This window comes from Gobius niger (assembly GCF_951799975.1).
Source record: "Gobius niger genome assembly, chromosome: 8".
Classification (NCBI taxonomy): Eukaryota; Metazoa; Chordata; class Actinopteri; order Gobiiformes; family Gobiidae; genus Gobius; species Gobius niger.
Genome location: NC_136859.1, coordinates 17235843 through 17258531, shown reverse-complemented (window position 1 = coordinate 17258531; position 22689 = coordinate 17235843). Strand labels below are relative to the sequence as shown.

At 39.9% G+C, this 22689-nt stretch overlaps 1 protein-coding gene across 1 annotated transcript; it reads right to left on the bottom strand.

Annotated features, from left to right (window-relative positions):
- Nucleotides 1-2834: 2834 nt before the first annotated feature.
- Nucleotides 2835-22037, bottom strand: deptor (DEP domain containing MTOR-interacting protein). Its single transcript, XM_079560752.1, has 10 exons — nucleotides 21694-22037; nucleotides 21424-21513; nucleotides 20681-20859; nucleotides 19951-20074; nucleotides 16635-16813; nucleotides 11316-11498; nucleotides 9368-9505; nucleotides 8629-8699; nucleotides 7691-7795; nucleotides 2835-4047 (listed from the first exon to the last, which is right to left on the bottom strand). The coding sequence occupies exons 1-10, from the start codon at nucleotides 21705-21707 to the stop codon at nucleotides 3925-3927; spliced, it is 1206 nt and encodes a 401-aa protein (XP_079416878.1). The 5' UTR covers nucleotides 21708-22037; the 3' UTR covers nucleotides 2835-3924.
- Nucleotides 22038-22689: the final 652 nt, after the last annotated feature.

Here is a 22689-nt window from a genome sequence, read left to right as displayed (position 1 = left end):
CTACCCGCTTTAGGCACCCAAAGCGCTTTACATCAAGGAACCAGTCACCCATTCACACTCTCATTCACACTCCAGCGTGCGCAGACGCTGGAAGCAAGGCGGGTGTGTCCTTGGGCAAAGTGTTTTGCCCAAGGGCACAACGATAGTGTGCACTTACGGGGTTCGAACCGCCGACCCTCTGGTCACAAGACGACCTGCTCTACTAAATTAACATATGGAATAACAAATTCATATTAGTTTCCGTTCAAACTAATATTTGCAATCTACTTGTTTTTCAGACAGGCTCCGGGGGCCCCAGACTCCACTTTGGGAGCCACTAGCCTGGAGGGTTAAGTTTAATTGAATAAGTATAATTTTATTACATTTCAAAATGGACTCTCCCTTACCTTTTGTGAGCAGACACTCATATCCTGCCTGCGCATATATGGCTCAATTTGAATATAGGCTTTTCTCTGACAAAGACGAGGATCAGCTAATCAAACCCCGTGTGCACAACGTTAGACAAATGAACGGCAGACGGTCAGATGAAAGCCACGCGTCTCATTCAGTAGATAAGATGGTCTCAACAATAGCGCAATAATCGAAATTAAAGATTGAATGACGCACGACTTTGGAAGGTGATGTCTCTATTTTGCCGTGGCAGGGACTAGCAACAAAATAACAATAGCCAGCCGCTTTTGAAAGGATGAGCTGAAGCTGTGGCCTACTTTAGAAACAAAGCAGGACAACATATGACTCGAATCAACGCAAACTTTTCTGGACGCGACATGAGTGGTAGCACGGAGTAGCACTGCCCCCTGTGGGCGGGTTAGAGACGCACAGGCTCGAGTTCATTGAGGCCTGACAGTCTTGAGTGTACATTTGGGAAATCATTTTACCCTGATGTTCTCACAGCTATAATAGAAGGATGTGTAACTGTGATCAAATCCCTGGTTAATAAGATGTTAATTATTGTAGAGCCTTTTAAAAAATCAATAGCACATAGTAAATCTTGTAACAGCACATTGTTTGGCGTCCAGTTTAAGTGAATTGATCTTACATTGGACTAAACTCTTACTAAACTGGGTGTTGAATTGTCAGGATATCTTGGATGGTATGTGTCCATCCATCCATTTTCTTCCACTATATCCGGGGCCGTGTCGCGGGCGCAACAGTCTCAGCAGAGATGCCCAAACTTCCTGATCCACACACACCTCCTCCAGCTGTTCTGGGGGGACCCCGAGGCGACACCAGGCCAGCTCAGAGACATGGTCCCACCAGCGTGTCCTGGGCCTTCCACGAGCCCTTGTCCCAATAGAACATGCCTGGCTCCTTTCGACGTGAAGGAGCAGCGACTCTACTCCAAGCTCCTCCCGAGTAACTGAGCTCCTCACCTGATCTCGAAGGATGCGCACAGCCACCCTGCGAAGGAAACTCATTTCGGCCGCTTGTCCTTTCGGTCATTACCCAGATCTCATGACCATAGGTGAGAGTGAACGTAGATCGATCGGTAAATCGAGAGTTTTGCCCCCCGACTCAGCTCCCTCTTCACCACGACAGACCGATACAGCGACCGCATCACTGCTGACGCCGCACCGATCCGTCTGTCGATCTCACGCTCCATCCGTCCCTCACTCGTGAACACGACCCCGAGATACTTGAACTCCTCCACTTGAGGTAAGGACTCCCCACCGACCTGAAGAGGGGAAGCCACCTTATCCGGAACCATGGCCTAGGATTTGGAGGTGATCCTCATCCCGGCTGCTTCACACTCGGCTGCAAACCGCTAGGACGTGTATTGAATCGATTTCATTTAAATGGCTGAAGGTTTAGAGAATGACCAGGTGGGAGGCCTAATACTTGAAATCGCCTGCCGTCTAAATCAAGTCCAGCTGTATCGAGAAAAAACATCAATACACTTTAGGTCTAAACCATAAACCAGAAAAATACTTAACTTACACTTTACTTTAAAAAAAATAATAATGAAGTCTAAATTGCAGATGTACCCAAGCAATAACAACAATTATTTATTTTAGCCATATCATCCAGACCTATGTTATAATAATCACTTTGTGGAAATAAGATTAAGTCTATATCAGATCTTATATGAGACACTTGATGCTTTAAGAGCAAGTGTAAATCTGCCTGCAACAGTAAAAGCATATGGTTTAAGTAGAGGCCACTCAATCTGTTTAGTTTTTTGTGTTTAATGTATTAGAACATCAAAACAAACATTAGCTGCTGATGGTGTGACGCTATTGTCTAAAAGTACAAAGTCCCACAGAAAGGTTTAATAAATCGGCATGTTCAGTATGCAATAAACATGAACATAAATGCAAATATTCCATCCGTACATCATTCTACTGCTTTCCCTCGTCCTTCTTGAAAATGGTTTCCACACAAACATTGATTGTCGGTTGAACTAGATGATTGATTTTGTAATAAAACAGTGTGAGAGATTAGCAGCAAAAAAACGTTAAGGCAAATGCGTCTGTATAGTTGAACAGTCAAAGAACATTTTTCACCAGCTTGGACCAGCTACACCCGTTCAGGATCGTTCATAACCCACACTGGACATTCTGGCATTCGTGTGTTTGTCCAGTGCAGCCGATGTCCTCCTTACAAACCCATTTTAGGAAACGCTCCCAGGCACAATCGTTTGTATAGGAAGAATAGCTTATGAACATGTAATAACTGTATCTACTCTATAGCCACATGAAGTTCAGAAAGAAGTTATGATGCCTTTCCTTTTCATTTCAAAAATCCCTTCGATAAAATACCAGCACAAAATTGTAAGAAGTTAAGACTAACAACTTCAGGACAATTTAAGAAAACCAGTCGACTACTGTGTGTTTTTCAGTTCTACAATTTCTGAAATATGAGGTACAAAATCGAGGCAGTTAATCTAATGCTAAATGAGCATAGATTTTGAGTCATGCATGTTACAGCTTACAACACTGGCACAATGACTCCAAGATGACATAAGGGACATGTCAGACATTTGCAAACAAAAAGACTTTCCTCCTCTGTGCTGACACTACTCAAACTACTCAAAATGCAGTCCGACAGGGAAGCAAAGCTCTTTTAGAAATCTGAATACACCGCAGAATTAACGCTCAGGTCATTTTCCAGTGAGGTTTAAAAATGATACTTACAAAAACATGGACTGTAATTTGGAGCAAATATATATTTTTGGGTTACTAGGTCTAAAAGAAAACACAATGCTCTTCATTATAGTTTTGGCACTGAACCTTAGGACACAAATAAGACAAAATACTGAGATCAGTAAGTCAGTAAACATATAATGTGTACTATACATGCATCCATCCAACAGGACTTCTTCAGACTATATTTATATGCCATGATTGCACGTTATGTACTATGTACATAGAAATTGCATCCAATAAAAGCTTTTGCCACTTAAGTGCTTATGTCTATTTAAATTTAATAGCTGTAAAATAACAATCAATCTGAATACAACTATTAATTGTCAGTAATGTCTGAAAAGAAAAAAAATCCTTATCTTTGAATTGAAGTTGTCATTTCAACATGTATTTGGACAATCCTTCTGTTTTTCCAGCAGAGGGCAGTGCAGCGTCAGGAAAACTGACTGCATGTGATTTATTCTTCCTGGTTTGTCTTTAGCTGTGGTCATTATACTTAGAAATCTCTGCTACACTGTAATTCTCTTTAAAATCAAAATTGACAAGGTTGTACGTCTCTCCCAGCCAGGTTAAAGCAACCTGGTCAAAGATTTGAACAATTTTTTGTGCGTCACTGTCCTGTGCTTCTAAGAATGATTTACGAAGCTCACACACTGTTAAATATAGTCTTGCTCCATCATGCGCCTTGTCCAAACAATGTGAACAAAGACAAAGTCACTGTTGCTCTGGTTTCCAGGACGAGTCGAGTTCCTCTTTTTGCCTTTTCCAAACGTCTTTAAACTCAATTCTCTTCCATCACCTCCATAACAATTGTCCGAGGTCCAGTGAGGATGAGGTTGCTCACTGTTCTGTAGTCATGAGACAGGACGCTCAGGCCGTTCACAGACACCACAAACTGGCAAACCTGCAGGGACAAAACAAAAGAAAATGAGGCACAAGTAATACATTTAGGAGTGCGACTAATTCTCGATATAGCAAGCTGCGATATTTTGGTTTAACTATGTTTAGGTATATTTTACACAACTGCTATTTCATCAATGAGTATCAGGGTGTTACAGAGGGTACAGCATGCTCCAATCACTCCTGTGTCACGCCAGGACTCCACCTTCCTTATCGTTATTTCACCACTGCTCTGGCACAGATAAAAATAAGACTTGTGTCCCGCCGTGAGCTGTGAATGTTGCAACATGATGCTGCTGCTGCTGCGGTGGTTTGGTTTTGCAACACGAACATGAAATGTATCCACTTCTTTCTACACTGCACGAGGATCAACCTACTGCTCCTGTCAGGCTGAACCAAGATGGGTGAAACTTTTCCAATTCATGGGTTTCAAATACATGTTTTGTTCCCCTTAAAACCCCACCACGCAACATTTCTCCGATCAATTAGAATAAAACTAGTTAATTTATTACAGCTATTTTCATCAGAATGAATGTGTGTGAGGGTCACTTCTCCTAAGACCTGACTGTAACTTTACTGGAAGCGGGACCGTCTCCAGCTCGTCTCCATGGTGACTAATGGCAGCCAAACATGAGATAGGTTAAACCCTCATCCAAATCCATTCTTTGATTTCCAATGAAAAAATAGCAAGTTTTGTATTGCTGGCAACAGTACGATCCGAAATGTTACGCAGTGTGCCTTTAAGGACTTTTGACCATTCAAGAGCTATCGCTATGGCAACAACTCTAATTTTACCACCACTTGAAACCCATACTGTAGACAAGGTTAATATAGTAAACCTTGAACACTTTGCTGTCAAAGCCTAGCAATAAGTACCAGCTAATATTCCTAAGAGAGAATAAAGATCGCGCTTCACCTTTTTTTTCTTTCAGTAATTGCCTGTGCATGTTTTTTTCTGGAGTGTTATCTCAACTGCAGAACAACAGATAAAACCATAAACAAGAGGAGTGTCCAGGCCTATTTATAGTTTAAAAGAAACTCTGACACATGCATTGGACACGTTTCTTTGTTTCTGTTCATGTGTTTCCTTTAAACCTTGAGATTTTGTAACTTGGTCCAACTCTCCCCTCTAGTTGTTCCCTTTCAGGCAGGAGGGTTGTTAGACTTGGCTTGAGGCCCAGCTGCCCACGATGAATGGCCCCTTGCACAGAGCGGGTTAAAGTGACTCTCTCACACAGAGAGGAAGAAGAGGACGCACGGGCAGTGATTTTCAACTCACATGAGGCAATAACCACACTATGCCAGTATGACTGCGACTGCGAGTGCATTATTGCACACTGCACTCAGCTGATGGAGAGAGGAGATATCTGAATTGAGAGTATGAAACCACATATCCTTTTGTTTGTAGTATAAACTACTAAATCAAAACCACTTTTATGCATCAAGCATGAAAGTGGATCATTAATATCGGTTGTATCTTCCATTTTACACACATCAAAGTTGAAATGGGGAGGACGTAAGCAGCAAAGCCAAAGCCAAGTCAATCAGCAAACCACAGACAACAAAGGCAGCTGAAGTTCTTTTGAAGAAAAGAAAGCTAACTGGAAAAAGAGACCAACAGTTAATCTCCCCTTTCCCCAGCAATCAATGAAAAAGTTGGAATTCAATTAAATGCCGAAATGAAGAGAAAAATAATGGATTTCAAGGTGAATGTAACATAACTGACAGATAATGACAACACATACCACTGCACAAGGAGAAAAACATAATTTGCTCAATATATGTAAGACTAGGGCTCGGTTCCGTAAGTTGTTTTTCAATACCGGTACTTTAACGATATTGGTTTTCGATACCGATACCTAAACGATACTTTTTCCGATACATATACTAAAATATTTGTCCCACAGAACCATAAAATAGATAAATAATGTTAATTTATTCCCTTTCCTTCCATTTAATTTCTTTACATTTGTATCATTTGTTTGAGTGACAGAACCAAGATACTTCCGTTAACATCGAAAGGGCGAAAAAAGTTTTTCTTATTTCCCCCCATTTTTAACTAATTTTCCCCTGTTTTTTTCTCCAAAATGTTCTATTTTTTCCCCCTAAACCTAAACTTTTTTTTCCGATTATGCCCACATTTGTTTTTAATTTACCCCCATTTCTCCACTTGTTTTTCCAAATTTTTTCCTCTCATTTAAATGTTGTCTTTAATTTTTTTTTTCTTTTGAACAGCATAAAACTTGAATATACAGATTTTTTTATTTCTTACCCGCTTTTGATACTTAAACCTATACAAGACACACTAGAAATTAAAAAATAAATAAATAAAGAGGGCACATACATACATATATATATATATATATATATATATGTGCCCTCTAAATGCATACTAAAGTGCTCACACTGTCATGTTAGGCAGATGGCACACTCCACTCTCCCGAAAGCCTTATGCAAGACCATTAGCCTCAGTCCAAGAGTGATGCATTAGGCCTTAACATATGGGCTTAGTTTGAGGCTGAATCAGCATTTAATAGAGAATAGAGGGGAAAGGTGAAAGGTCTGAAAGCTTTTATATGAAGCGATACTTTTGTGACCTTTCGTCTGAGTTCAGCGTGTAAATGGTCATTCTTATCTGGACTGCAATGGTAACATGTTGCTCTACCACTCAACTTACCTCATTACTTTATGACATGCCAATAAAAGTACTAACAACACTAATGTCGTCAGCGCAAGGAATAACGTCTCCGTAAAAAAACTAAAGTAAATACTGTTTAGCACTTGCCGTTGCCTAAATTCATTTATGTTTGGTTGATCATTTCCACTGCACATAAAGCCTAATGATCCTAATGAAAGTACTAATAGTCCGTATGCTACACGCATAACTCGGTCACTTTGAGGTTAACGGATAATCACTCACAAGGACATAAAGCTCTCATTTTTATGAGCGGACAACTGTTGTTTCTATGGCAATAAAACATGACAGCAACCAAAGCAGAAGTGACAGCATTACAGCTTCCTCTTTTTGACAAACTTCTTCCATTAGTCATGTTTTTGCTTAAAATTGCAACAAATACACCAGTGCTGAAGAATTTTTAACAATAGAAAAAAGACAAACACATATGATGAAATGAAAATAATTTAAAGAGGTTGTAAAACTTTCTGAACCCACTGTACATAAATACACCCCTCGAGTGACTGGATCAATGGTTTAATTCACATGTCACAGTCATGTACTCACAGTCCTGCCTCTCTCTGAAGCTGTGGCCAAAGAGTGGCTCAATTATCTGCATTCCCAGAATTCCTTGCTGCCACTCTTCTAACATACCAACATGCCAGCTGTGGCTTCAGAGCCTATTCTGTCCCCTTTCCTGACATTGTTTATTTCTCATTTGCCCTGTTTTCTTTTTTTTTCTTCGAACTTCTCCTTAATCCCATCCATCAATTGTGACACTTCCTATATTTCACACAGTGTAAAAAGACACTGGTCAAACTCCTACTGGCAAAATATTGTTCAAACCGAGCAGGAAAACTTGTAGTGATGGTGTATTACGTAATGTCTAAAGCAGCATTTAGCAGCAAGTACTCCATTTGTTATTTACAGCAGGTTGTAGTTCATCGAGTTTACTCCGGTAAGCATGTTTTACCTTCATGCCGGCAGCAGCTGCTGGGCCGCCAGGGTCCACAGCCTGAACGTGACAGGGTTTACTGCCTCGCACAACAAATCCCCAACCGACAGCATCACCCACGATCTGAAAGCAAAAACATACATTCTAATATTGGTTCAGAAAGTGTTCATACTCCTATATTTATCATTGCTATGCTGATACTGTTTGATGTTTGATACTGAAAATTGTCTTTTTTTGTCTTAAACCTCAATACTCAGGGTAATTCAGGAGTTGTACCTTCCTGTCTCATGAGAAAAAAGTGCAATTTATTACAAACCTAAACTTTCACTGACCAGCACAACTATTATTAAGAACGGAAAATGCAGCCATTGTAGATTGTTCCTCTGTCATAGTTTTTCTGAACTTTAAATGACTCTCACTATATATACATGACTCTCGCTATCTATACATGACTTTCCCCATATATATATACATGACTCTCGCTATCTATACATGACTCTCGCCATCTATACATGAGTCTCACTATCTATACATGTCTGCCTGCCTGTCTGGCTATACATACATGACCATACTATCAATCTATCTATACATGACTATTCTATTGTATCCTATCCATCCATCCATCCATCCATTTTGATTTTTTATTTTTTTTTCAAAAGAAAATAAATATGTTTATTATCAGACAAATACAAAACAAAATAACATAATAACTAAATGTCTGAAAACTTTCTGAACCCACTGTGCAGCATGCCAACAAGCATCTGTTAGTATTTGAGCTCATGCAAGTGGAAACATTTTAGTACAATTAGATATTTCTATAGACCGCGAATAAAGGTTGTGGTTTTATATAATGATTCTTGCATTTGGCACAGTGCTGCACATGTTCTCCGTTGTGATCCTTAGTTTAAAAGTCACGAGTGATGTGTGACTGCATCGTTTGTGAGTGGGTGACATACTGTGAATGTCTTCTTTATAAATGGTCCTCCTGGTGCCTGTAGCTCCTCTGGACTCACTTGCCTCTTCAAAACTGATTAAGAAAAAAACATTTACATATTAGACTTATGTCGATATATTTGTAGCAGCTGACTTGTTCAAGAGCAGTGGAGTTACATGAATGAAGCAGAAACCATGTGTGGAAAGTGCTGAGGTGAGTCACATGTTAGGGCCTGGGGCTCCCTACTTCCTGAAAAGCCAACCATCGCCTTCTTTAACTTCCTCTTTGCCCTGTCTCCCAGTCTTAAGTATGTACTCAGAGTTATGTGGCTTTCTTATGGCAACAATAAACTGTACTTTCCATCTTACCACAAATTTGTGTAACTGTCATGAGGAAAATTATTACTTATAGGCATGAACCTAACTATTTACTCAGGCAGGGTTTAGTGTTCATCGATTTGGCGCTAGTTTCCATAGTAAATTAAACTACTAATATGAGATACAAATAAAGCTTGACTGACAAACCTAGAAGAAATCCTTAGTTTGTGTTTGCCTTCCTTTTCCTATACTACATTGTGTGTGAGTGTTTATGTTTAACACTACAAAGAAAACTCTGTCAAGGGCACGGCTTTGATCTCAGGAAACCTTTAGTGGAGGATCCTATTTATACCATATCATGTGTATAAACAATAATATAGCATATATGTTTTCACCTCCAACTGCAACCTTTGACACACACTCCTTGGGTCTGTGTGATCTTACCAGACTTGGGGTTGCAGAGGACGGGTGGGCTGCTGCTGAGCGTCGGGCTGCTGCTGTAATATCCACTGCTTCCACAGCTGCTGCTCAAACTGCTGCGGCGAACCCCGACCGCCACCTTGATCTCTCGAGTCGGACTCACTGGCACAAGGGGACGAGGAAAGTGTTTGTTTACAAAAATGTAAATATCAACCTCTTAACCCCCACCCGAACAGAGCTAAGTTTCACCAGTTTGGCTTTGACCAAATATAAAAGCTTCTTGAAAAATAGCATCACAACTGAGATGAGAATGAGGATGAAAACGCTACAAAAGAGTGACGAAACCGTGACGACAAAGCAACTAAAGAATAAAAGAAAAGTGACAAATATGTGTGATGAAAGCGATAAAAAGACAAAAAAGCAAAAGAAAAGTGCAAAAACCCGATGAAAAAGAAACAAAAAAGCCACAAAAGAGCAACAGCAGAGTAACTGAAAAGTGACGAAAAAGCAACAAAAATGCCACAAAAGAACAATATAAAAAGTAATGAAAAGAAATGTCAAAAAAGGTTGCAACAACACGGCAAAAACGCAAGGAAAAAGATCTATTTAGATGAGTTTTGTAGGCCTTAGCTTTCAAATGAGATGTCACACTAGCCAATAGGCTGTAAACCTTTAGATCTGGGTAAAGCTTAATTGGAGAAAATGCACTTGTTTATGGGGGGGTTGCGAGGTTAAGATAAAATACAGAGAAATTCCTTTAAAACTCTTTGGTTTATAAAGTTTCATGATCGTAATTAAAATCATGAGTTACCACATGGCTGATCAGTATCAATAATTCACTCGAGCTGTCAATTGTATTTATTTTCTTAATGTTTATGGGACAAATTAATGGAAAATTGATTTCCAGAGCCAGAGCAGGCTTAGAGATGGCGGGCCCGGTTGTGACAATTTCTTGAATGTTGTTTCCCCCTTTCCCCCTATTGTCCTGTCTGACAAAGCCTATGGGCGAAAACAATCTTATTTTTAACAATAAGACCGCAAGCCTCAGTGTTGGCGAACTGACGAGGTTGAGGCTGGCAAAGCACCTAGCATGTGCGTTGCAGCCTCCAGCCAAACCACTTGGGTATAACACAGTCAGGACAGGCCAGCACAGGGTGAAAAAGTGTAAAAAGTGGGCCAAAACTGAACTCAAGACAATGAGGTTGGAATAAAGTTGGATAAATGCCGCAACATACAAACTTTCCTTAAAGGGATATTTCAGGATTTTTAACATAGGACCTAATTTCCTAGTTATCCAGAGTGTTGTTTGTGGAGATTTTCTTTTCCTTTTTATTCATGCAGTCCTTATATTTGAAGAGTTTAGTGATGCTAGGCTAGTGCTAGGCTAGTGCATGTCTATGGTAACTAGTAGCCTGCATTAAAAACCTCTTCAAAATCATCAGGTAGTCCTCCAAATGTTGCCATATCTGATTTGTAGAAAGCTCCTTTGCGAATTCCAGGTGTAGTAATGCCGGCCGCAGGTAAACAAACTACTGTAGATCTGGTAACCGAACAGATCACTCCGCCGGTGCGTAGCTGACAACCACGAAGCTGATGCTGCTCAAATATAACTTCTTTTAAATGCGAAATGGTTATATTTCAAAAATCATTCAGTCAACACAGACATTTATATCAGTAGTCTGGTGTTATAAGTGATTTGCCTCAGGTGCACTGTGCTTGGGTCAGACTGTTTTTAATGCAGGCTACTAGTTACCATAGACATGCACTAGCTTAGCACTAGTCTAGCGCCACTAAACTCTTCAAATATAAGAGCTGCATGAATTTAAAAAAACTCTCTGGATAACTAGGAAATGAGGCCCTTTGTCAAAAATCCTTTTCTATCATCACCTGCGTTAATCTGTGTCTATAAGCTCTAGTCGACACTGCAAAACAAAGCACAGTCTATTCCCAAATGGGATGATTGCCTTGGTACCTGAGAGGAAGCTGGTGTTGCTCCCGTCTGAGTTCTGTTTGCGTAGACAGAAGGGACTGTCGTGACTTTCGGGGATGGTCCGACTCCTCTCGTGAAGAAGCTCGATCAGCCGCCGCCTCCGCCTAAAATTCATCCTGAACTGGTACAGCAGGGGCCCGTCAACAAAGTGGTGCTTGTTGGTGACTGATGAGAAAAGACAAAAGGTTGTTATTCTCTAAGTCGTATCTAAATCTAAACTATTCCAGTAGATTTTTGCGAGGGCAGCTTCAGATATTATCCTCACTTGACCCAGCTTGAGTTGCGGACGACCTTAAAAATTCTTCGCATTGAAACGAGCAGTATTAAATAAACAGTCCTCAGTGCAGAGATCACCTGTTGTACAAACAAACTGGCCTCAAAGTGCACTGACCTTCAACGTGTTACAGCTGGAGACCTGGTGAACATGTATTAGAGACAGGGGAAGTGGGCAGCACAGTCTGGAAACATGTCCTATATTACATAGGCACTTAACTTTGGGTTAAATGGACTGTACCTGAGTGAATAATGAGATAACCCATGGCTGCCTATAGAGCAAAGAAGGTCGGGGTCAGTCTGCGTGTACGTCACTGGGAGCTGGCTTTTGTGGAGCAAACAAAAACCTTTTATACAAGTGACAAAGGGCCAACAGTGGACGGACTGACTGACCTGATGCACATTGTAGTCAGTCAGTCTCATACGGCCAATGAAATCAGTGACAATAGTGTTTTACAATTGTTTCAGTCGTGATGGAGACTGGGATCTTACATTAATTGGCCAAAACAACAACAAAGGCACAGAGAGGAGTCCAGGTACAACTATCTGCTGTGTCACAATGGGTAAATACACTTCACAGCTGAAAAAGAACTAGGTAGCTCCCAGAAAAAGTATTTTTCTGGCCCTTCATGTCTGAGGAAGGGCGCAGGCCCGAAACGTTACACGGTGTAAGTCATCATTAAATACTTTTTCTGGGAGCTACCTAGTTGTGCGGACTTTTTTTCTTTTTCAGCTCTGTAGTCTACTTTGGTCCTGCACACATTTCAGACTGGATGTGCGTGTTTTTCTTTTTTAACGCTAAATACACTTCACAGCCACAGCTTCAGAACACTTAAGTGTGAAAGTCGGCACAGTGGATCATCAAGTGGTCACAACAATTTGCAGAAAGTCCTGTTGATTGCAAAAATGTGAATGCTAACTTTTACATCTCCGTTAGTCGACTGGTAACTGTTGGAAAAAGGGTCAGGTGTCTTGAAGTCACAGCGATTGTAGTTATGTATATAAAATGCTTGATATTGTTGCAATTGATAAAGTTTATGATACTTTAGTGATGCCAAATAATAACAGGAAGAAAAAATGTACATTGACAAAATATTACAGGTTTAAATGTTTCAATGTCATTCAGTCTAACGGACCCAAAACTTGAATTTACACTGAAAATGCTTTAAAAAAAAAAAAGAGGATAAAATGACGAAATTTTCCCTGTGGCATCATTCATCAAGTCTTGACATGAACACGCATGAGCATTAAAAACACACTACAACCATTATTAAAGTTTAAAACACATTCGTCCTGGAAAACCAGTTTCCTTCCATGTCATTCGGTCAAAGAAACTTCAAGGGCCATTTTGAAAAATAATCACATGACTTTCATTCGGCAGTGAAGCAGCAATTTAAAGGTACACTGCATAACATTTTGGACTGTACTGCTGCCATCAACACAAAACATGCTTCCAATGACCAGCTCAACACAGAAAATGCAGTACGTAATCAAAGAGTGGAGCTGGATGAGGATCTAACCTATTTAAATCTCAAACTTTACTGACTTTAGTCCCATCTCCATGGAGACGAGCTGGAGAAGATGTGCCCACTCCTGGTAAAGTTACAGTCATGTCTAGGAGAGACATTTGTTCATTTATGAGGTATTTTTCAATGATGAAATGATCTGCCATAAAATAAATCCTTGCATTTTAATTTTATTTATCGGGTAAAATTCTACACGGTCTGTGGCTTTAAAGGAACTATCCTTGATTTTTTTTTTTTTTCTGTATTGGAATAAAATTGGTCTTGCCCTTTAGTATATGGTGAAAGCAGACATTTATCCAAAAATGGATGAATGTCCTCATCCTTTTAAACAGTCATAAAATGTCAGGCTAGTAGTCATTTTTTACAGTGAAGTGGCAGTTTTCCTCCCTGAAAGTTGAGAAACCTGGTTTAAAACTGAATGTTGTAAATGCATTAGGAAAGTTTGAGATGAGTTTGGACCAGAAAATAGCAGTTGGAAATTTGAGTGACCCTGTTTCTTTGTACAATCAGGTATAGCTCCTTTAAGGAAGGGGCGTTAGGAAGAAAAGTTATTTTTATGCAAATGTTTAAGTTAATGACATAGATAGAGGTAAAGCTCCATAGCAGCTTGACTCACTCATTTCCCATTGACATAACGTGGTTGCACGGCAACAGGTTAACATTGTTTGCCTCTATTGTTGTAATTTCCTGTCTGTGTTAGGAAAGTTAGGAAATTGGCAAAAGCAATAGAGCTTCTAAATCAAATACAGCATGATAAATGAACTGACCCTTGAACCGGAAGTAGGATGATTCATGTATCTATTTTCTTTTTTATTTGTTGTGTCAGTTATTACCATTTTTACACTTGCATTCATTTTACGCTGTTCTGTGTATTTTTTTTTACTACTCAACCAAATGCACATTGACTTGCTATGGACTGTTATATTCCCTACAATTAGCACATGTTTAATAAAAAGGGAAAAAAATGTCAAACTGAAGAAAGCAGGGTAAAAAATGTAAGCAAAATCTTAAATATAATTGTGTTTACAATGTTGTTGCAAAAAATGAAGTCTAATGTGTCATAAAAGGCATGTCATGACAACACAAAAGTTGGGCACAGGTTTAATATTTAGCTTTCCTACTTTAACCATGTCCCGTAAAGTGTAAATGGCACAAATTTGGGTGTGATTCAGCCAAAACAAAGGTACAGAGAGGAGCCCAGGTACAACTACCTGCTGTGTCACTATTGGTAAATACACTTAACAGCCACAGCATCAGAATACCTAAGTGTGAAAGCTAAGTCGGCGCTGTTGAGAGTCAAGTGGTTACAACCATTTTTGCAGAAAGTCCCTTCCAATAAAGCCTTTAAAGAAATGTTACATCTCCATTGCTCGACTGCGGTTCACTGTTGAAGGAACAAACACCAAACAGCCACATTATCTAAATCATCTCGAGAAGAAACAGATGGGGTAAAGACAGACTTGTTACTTTTTCAGTGGCTGTTAAGCCTTGTAAACAAATGAACAGTGAAACCTTTTTTCAGCAGATTGCCCACATGTTATGATCCTCTTGTCATCTGTATATGGGAGCAATTCCCAGTTAGTGAGTGTGTGGCAGGAAGCAGCTCGCTCTGTACAACATTAACCAAGTGACAACAAACAACAGCAGTGTGTCTCTGCAGAAAGGCAACACATTCCTAAGCCCCAGAGACGCACCACGGCATTACTGGCAGTCTGACAGGCCTGAACTTAGAGAGGGCTCCCATGTAATGAGAGGCAGTTTGTTCAAGGAGAGACACTTTATTGTAAACTCCATTACAATTACAGTGGGAAGAAAAAGTGAGTACACTGTTTGGAATTTCTCACAATTTCTCACAATTTCGTAAATTGGTCAGAAAATGTGGTCTGTGATCTAATCAAAATCATAAGAATGAAAAATCAGTCTCTGCTTAAACTAATACCACCCAAACATTTACATTTGATCATATTTTTAATGGCCATAACATGTAAACATTCACAGGAGAGCGTGGCATAAGTGAGTACACCGCCTGAAACTCACTGAACTGCAGCAGTTTTGTGAAGAGGAATGGTCCAAGATTCATCCTGATCGTTGAGAGCGTCTAATCTGCAGCTACAGAAAAGCAGTGGAGGACAAATTACACTATGCTCACTGTGAAGTATGGAGCAGGGCGAATCATGGTGTGGGTCTGTTTTGTTGCCTCAGGGCCTGGACAACCTGCTATCATCAATAGAAAAATGAATTCACAAGTTTATCACGATATTTTGGAGAAAGACCTGAGATTTCACAACATGCATGGAGTAAGTAAGTGAACCCCTGTATTAAATAGCTGCTGCTCCTTCTTTTGCAGCAATACCTGCTTTCCTGTAGTTGCAGATTAGACGCTCACAACAATCAGGATGAATCTTGGACCATTCCTCTTCACACGATTCAGGCGGTGTACTTACTTATTCCACGCTGTCCTGTGAATGTGTACATTTCATGGCCAATAAAAATAGGATCAAATGTAAATGTTTGGGTGGTATTAGTTTAAGCAGACACTGTTTATTCATTCTGATGATTTTGATGAAGAATATAGAGGGAACAGTAATTTCTAACAGACTAAAATGGGGCTTAATGACTTACTTTTGAGGATTGTTCGAAACCACATTCAGGGAGAGACTTCATGCTTTCTACGTCTCAGTGGGAATTAGGGACTTGTGAAACTTGTCTGAGCACTGAGAGGAAAGACAACATTGCGTGGATGGATATTTCTGTCTAGAACACAGGTCGTAGTTAAGAATAGGCAGTTTTCCAGGTTAAGAGGACTTTGTGAAAGAATGTTACTTTGGTCCACTGACCTGACAAGAGAACCTGGAAACTCAAACTAGGCCACAATAAGAGACTGTTATTATAACTTAAATTGGTTGGAACGGGCCATGTGAACGAACCTACATGAGACACATCGCTAGCCACATAGCATAATTGCATAACTCATTTTTGTTTTCTCTTATTGCCATTGTAACAATACAAAGTGACTTAGGCAATTATGATATGTGGCTAACGACATGTACTGTATGTAAACAAGCCTGAGAGAAGTGCCTCACCTCAGGATATAGACTTTGAAGCATAACTGCCTGCCTATAAACGAATGGGTGAATAATCTGCCACTGAGCCACTGAGCCACCCCACCATAACAAAGTCTGGTCTTTTCTTTTAGGCTTTATTGGATAGGCACAGGGTGAAAAGGGTGGAGAGTGAGACATTCAGCAAATTGTCAGAGCCGGAAAACATTGTTCTGCCATATGTGCATCAACCTTACCCATGAGAGTATCGGCTTCACTCTGCAGGGAAAAAGATATTCAAGAATGTAGCATATTTCCCAGTGATTTAGCATTTGTTCCACATCAGAAACCCTTTCTATTGCAACCTCCTCCATTCACCCAAAGAGTAGCAACATAAAAGTGTTGTTGTAAAAGTGAGTGTCGGTGAATTCAATGAAATGAAAACGTTTGTGTGCACCCACCATGCTGGATGATGCCATGCTCGAGCAGGCGTCGTCCCAGTTGCTCAGCCTCCCCTCGGGTCGGCGTCTCGCCCTCCTGCAGCAACCAGTCGATGAACTCGGACGACACGAGGGACCGCTCAAACGACCCGCCCTCCTCCTCCCTGCTCTGTAACAGGGTGTTCTCTGTATTCATCAACCTGTTTACACATAAGTGATTGAGAAAATGATTTAGAGGAAAATCTGCAAATACAACTAAATATTGAAAATGAAGTTAAAAAAAATGACACGCAACAATAAAAAGGCAAAACCAGTGCAAGTGCTGACACTGCAGGTATAACAAAAACACTTTAGAGCCATCATGAACCTGTTGTTGGACTTGTTCGTGCATGTTCTACTGTCTCAAAAAGTATCAACCCATTCCTGTATTTGCAGATAGCCAAGGGAGTTGGAAATAAAGGAGTTCCCTGTGCTTACATTTTAAGACACATACTTTTTTACTGTCCTTGCAGATAGCTGTGGGAGTTGGAATTTAAGGAGTTGCCTGTGCTTACGTTTTAGGACACAAGAATTAAAGGTCACAGCGATAGAGAAAAGAAATCATCCAACAAATGTCACTGTGACCAGGGATTGAACTGCACAGCTCTTAAGCAGGCCACTCCATAGGTCAATAAACTAAACTAACCGAGAACTGAAACAAACTACAGGGCTGAACAAAAACATGTTATGAATATTCAATGAAGTCTATCATGTGGATCTTTTAAAACGACAGAATAAGCAAACAGAGTGCAACAGTAATCTAATCTCCCATAATTAGCTAGGTGGAGCATGTCATTAGGATTATATGAATTTGCTTGTTTTAAACTGCACCGTGTGAGGTAACGCTGTGCAATTAATCAAATTACTCAACTGATTTTAATCATAGCAACCAACGATTACAAAAACATATATCCCCGGTCGGCTCGAGACAAATTATTATTGAAATTCCTCTAAACCATTTACCTAAAATACAATGCATTGTGAACATTATTATTTGCTTATTTTCCATCACTGATTTTTTCTATATGTGTATTGCTGTATTTTTTCCAATAAACAACTTTGAGTGACAGTGCAGGATTTTAGAGGCAGTTGTGGTGAATAGGTCTGGGCTCATTCAACACATTAGGACATTGCATTTTTAAACTCCGTATAGTCCCTTTAAGCAGCCCTTGATTATGGCAAGTATGTGTTGATTTGAACTGAGACTTAGTGTTAGACCCATTTAATCAAAACAAAGAAGAGTTTTACAATTTGTATATTTATAACTGTATGCGGCAGTGTGCAAGCAGCATGGTAATTTAGGTCGGACCAGGCCCTGTCCTGGTTATGTCCACAGCAGACTTGTGCAGTCAGCGAAAATACCAGACCTGCAGCGCAGAGCGTGCTGGGCACTGGGTTGAAGGACGACTCTCTTATTTGCAGAGTGAAGAAGTTTTGTTTAAACCATTAAACTGTGAAAGAACAATGCTGGGTAATTCTTAGGACTTCAGAAAGACAAATCTGAATGTTAGAGCTACAGTAATGTGTTTAGCTTCATTCTCTGCAGTCGGCTGAAGATGGGAGTGAGGAGGGAATGGGAGTGTTGGCGCTACTGGTGTTATTCATTATTTAACACACACATACTGTAAGTGCTGTATCCTGCAAATGTTATATAAAACTGCGGATTGTGACGTCAAAACTGTTGTTCCACAGATCTGTTCTCTACTTTTATTGTGTTTTAGCTGAGATGAGGATAATATATGCTAATATTTAGGACAGTATTTAGGACAGAATTGTTTTCTGCAGGTGAAAAAATGTCTGCAGGTTTTAACTTTGCTGTTTTCAATGCAAAATATATATTTTTTGATTATTCCATAACAAAAATCTGAATTTTTAAGGACAAAATGTCAAAACCAAAGCAATCGGTGTCTTTCTGTGATGAAAAGGGCAGACCAGCATCACAGTGACTCTGTAAACTTTTGGGTCACTGATCAGCCCAGACACAGGAAGATTAGAGAAAAGCAAATGCATAGAAAACAAATAGACACATGCCTCCTCTTAATCATTATTGCCACAGGATTTTATTTGAACTCATCTGTCTCTAATGCATTATTTAATATTTAAAGTTTCTTTTACTTAAGTAAAGTAAATTTCCGCCAAAGTTGTTGCTTTCATAACCTTTCCACACAGTAAAACACTAATAAGTAATATATACTGTATTCTATATGCAATACAGCCTATAATGCTAGATAAATGTAATAATACACTTTCTCATGTCAAATATTTCCTCGAGTTTTCTGATCACTGGAGCACGTCAACAGCGGTTTATAGGCTACACAACACGCCCTTAGGCTAATGTTGCTTAGAAACCACTGTCCAAACATCAATCAGATCGCAGCAGTGAGTGAGTTATTGAACAGTGGTTAATGCAACATGAGGGAAGAAAATCCATGTTTATGACGAAAGACTGTCAATGTTTTCAGTGTTTTTTCCAACGGAATCGCTCACATGTGATTACACACGAGGCAGCTGTCTCCTTATGATGATCATGTGCTTTAAAGACGATTAAAACACTAAAGCTACTGCAAATGTTAAGAAAAAACGTTTTGTTGATTTATTGCTGTAAGACAAATCGAATTAAAACTGAAAAGGTCAGCTTTCTTATTTTGTGGTGCAATTTTCCTGCTTTTTAGATGTGTCCTATCTTTCAAAAGCACAGGCACACAGTATGTAGAGCAGTAGGCTTTCTGGCAAGGCTAACTCTTAATATCGCAGAGACAGGAGCCATGATGAGATTTATTCCTGAAAAGCTTAAAGTGGGCCAGTGTCACAGCCCTGTGGTGGCCTTCACTGGGGTGATTACATAAACACAGATGCCACTTCTCGGACTGTTTCTTCCTCTTATGCAACAGCTTCGAAGAGACTTAAGGACATAATAGTGAAAAGAAACATGTCTCAGCAGTTACACTGTGTCAAGAGTAAACAGCGCAGATAGATTGTTTATCTGAATGGAGAGAGATCCCGAGGGACTAAACATTTTACTACAAAATATGTTCAATTCTTTATATCCTTAACCATCTCTTCTATTTTTTTGATTTCACAAATGATTAATATTATTTTCTTACTTGGCTGGAAAACATTTTAACTACGCTTAATGATCGTATTCAGTCTTGAAACAGGTTTTTCTTTCTCCAAAGTTTGAGAAGTCGACAGATAAACAGATAAAATATAACAAAAACGTTGGCAAATGTCCAGTTACAATCTCATCAAAAACTGACACAAAGTAAATGTTTTCACCACAACAAGAAAGTGTGTTTACTTTTCATAGAGCCGCTGTCCTCTCATGAAGACCTTGGCCTCGCTGTCCAAAGGAAATGTGCCGTCATCCTTGCGGAATCGGTAAAACAGCTTCAGGTCTTTAAACTCACGGTGCTCATCGCAAACTGAAAAGAAACAAAAAGATGTAAATACAATCTATAAAGTTGCATCCCTGAGCTTCTCTGTGAGCTGTGGTTGAGTAATTCTGCACTTTCACTCCAGCTCCTTCACAAAAGTTCGAAACACTTTCCTCCCACCTGCTGATGCCATGGGGTGACGCTCTTCTCTTCTGTGTTTTTCAAGAATGGCAGTTTTTTATGCAAAGAATGTCTAAGCTTTAACCTGTATTCCCAACCTACGCATTATTTTACCATAAAATGTTGATGATAAACCTACGCCGCTATAAATAAAAAATGTAAATAACCAGGAGAGATTGTTCGTATTATTCTGTTTGTAAACAGTGCTACAAAAAGCATGATCCCTTGTTAATCATAGTTACCGGCCATCTCCATACTATTATTATCATGTGCAGTAAAAAGTTCAACCAAGGCGTCCAACATTACTTTAGCAAAACCTGACTGACACATATGATTAGAGCTTCAAACTGTTATTTAACTTTTCTGTTAAGGCAGGTAATGGGAAGGGAAAGGTATATTAAGGTAAGGAAAGTTGAAGGTCCCCAGTAGTGTCGAGTAAGAGAAGGAAGGTGCGGGAGAGTGACCGTGTCTCACCATGGTGAATGATGCACTGGTCCAGAAGCTTCTGCATAATCTTAATGGCAGTTTCTCTGTCTGTGGCCTCCTTGTGCTCAAGAAGCCAATCAATGAGCTCTTTGGCCACAAAACAGTTTGGGTAAGTCCTCAAGTGGTGCCTCCGGTCCTTGATCACTTTCGCCTCATGAAGACGCAACCTGGGAAACAGCACGCACAAAATCGATCAAAATATAATGTGACCGACACAAGACAGATACAGAGTGGTAGTATTGTGTGGAGGATTGAAAGTCGTTAAAAGAAGAGTCTATTTGTTAGTTTAAATTGGTGGATTGTCTTTATGAACTTCAACATAGTGAAAAGAGAAAGAAAGAAAAATATTTGCAATGTGCACAAAATCTGCACAAATGTAAAGTAAAAAGTGTATCTACCGAGTTAAGCTCAATGTCTGTCAAAAACATTACGCAAGTAAAGACATTAGGCATTATTAAAATAAATGCAAGTTTATTTAGATATTTGGAAAATATGATATACACAATTCAACTAGAATAGTTTACATTAGAAATCCATAGAGTTTTTGTGAACTGTGTTAGGATTTGTCTTGGGCCACATCCTTGTTCATTGTGAACTTCCCAAGATATAAATCTGTTTAAGAGGATTATTTTCTAGTATCTTGTATAACAAGTAGAAATATTATTTTTCTAGATGTAATGCTGCACCGCAGTCTCAATATGAAACTGGTTATAAAACACCAAGTGACTTACCTTAGCTGTTCACCAGTCACCAGCACTTCTGCCAGGCGTTCGAGCTCTGCAGCCTTCTTCTGCATGGTGTTCCCAATGCCATCCATCTCACTAAACGCAAAAGAAATGTTGCTCCACACAAAAGACCACACTCTGGGAAATGTACTGGCTGTGCATTCTGTAAAATGTGCAAAATGCATACTGTGCAAATAGAAACAAAGCATGCACACACATGTCCCTGCACACATGACCACACAACAAATCCACATCTGTGCGTAGCTTATTACTGACCTTTCAAGTACCATGGGGAGTTTGGAAATTCCTCAACGTATTGTAAGAATATTAGAATAAATCCGCAGTCAGAAGTGACAGCGCCTCTGTGCTGGTTCCATGAGGTCAAAGAAAATAGTGTCCACTTTAAGCCTGTGTAAACACCCGCGTGCATGCATCCTCTACAGATCCATCGATCTGTCCAGTTCTGCTGCTGTTATAAAACACTGGTCTCTGTGCGGGGGTTAGTCAGTTTACCACTGACACAACACGGGATGAAGGCACGTTTTTCTCCACGGACGATGCAAGGCAGGCTGTGCCCAGTAACATCCACAACCCCGCATAGGGAGGACTGGCATGACGTCAGGGGGGAGTAAACCTCAGAGGCGTGGTTAAGGTTGAAGCTGTGTCTTCTTCTTCCGGACATAATGTGTAATAGAGCATTACCGCCATCTACTGGACTGATTGAATGGCTACACATAGTCATCAAATGAAATAAACTGTGCAGGTCTCCTGACTGGCACATGGAAAGGGTTTCCTCCGTGTAAAACGTGCCTTTTCTCTGCTTGTGTGCGTGGTTTGAAACATTAATCAGATTAAATGACTTCTTGAGCCAGTGTGTCGATCTCAGCCTGAAAAGTGTAACGATTCTTAACATGAGTCTGACATCTGCCGGTCAAATACAGCATTACATTGATTAGAGAAAACGCTCACCAACATCTATTATGGCTCATCCTGACTTTCATTACATATTTCATTACAACAGTAAAGCAGTATCATAGACTAGTGTATAATGGTAAGCCTCTGTATGCCCGGTAGGCTCAGCGTTATGATGGGGTTAAATATAACACAGCTGTTCAGAAATTAGAACATTTTCCCATCCAGCTCCTCTTCGCTCGTGCGACGCGTTTAAGTCCTTAAAGGAATTCTTCGTGTTAATTATGGAGCAACGTTTACAGAAATAATAACTTGTTATGCTTTTATAGGGCCAGTGGCGCAATGGATAACGCGTCTGAC

What these genes read in the sequence shown, in the direction of transcription:
- deptor (XM_079560752.1), bottom strand. An exon ending in GGACAGCGGCTCTATGAAAA is followed by an intron (nt 16,814 to 19,950) that starts GTAAACACACTT and finishes ATGTGTAAACAG; the next exon opens with GTTGATGAATACAGAGAACA. An exon ending in CCTCTGCAACCCCAAGTCTG is followed by an intron (nt 8,700 to 9,367) that starts GTAAGATCACAC and finishes TTTCTTAATCAG; the next exon opens with TTTTGAAGAGGCAAGTGAGT.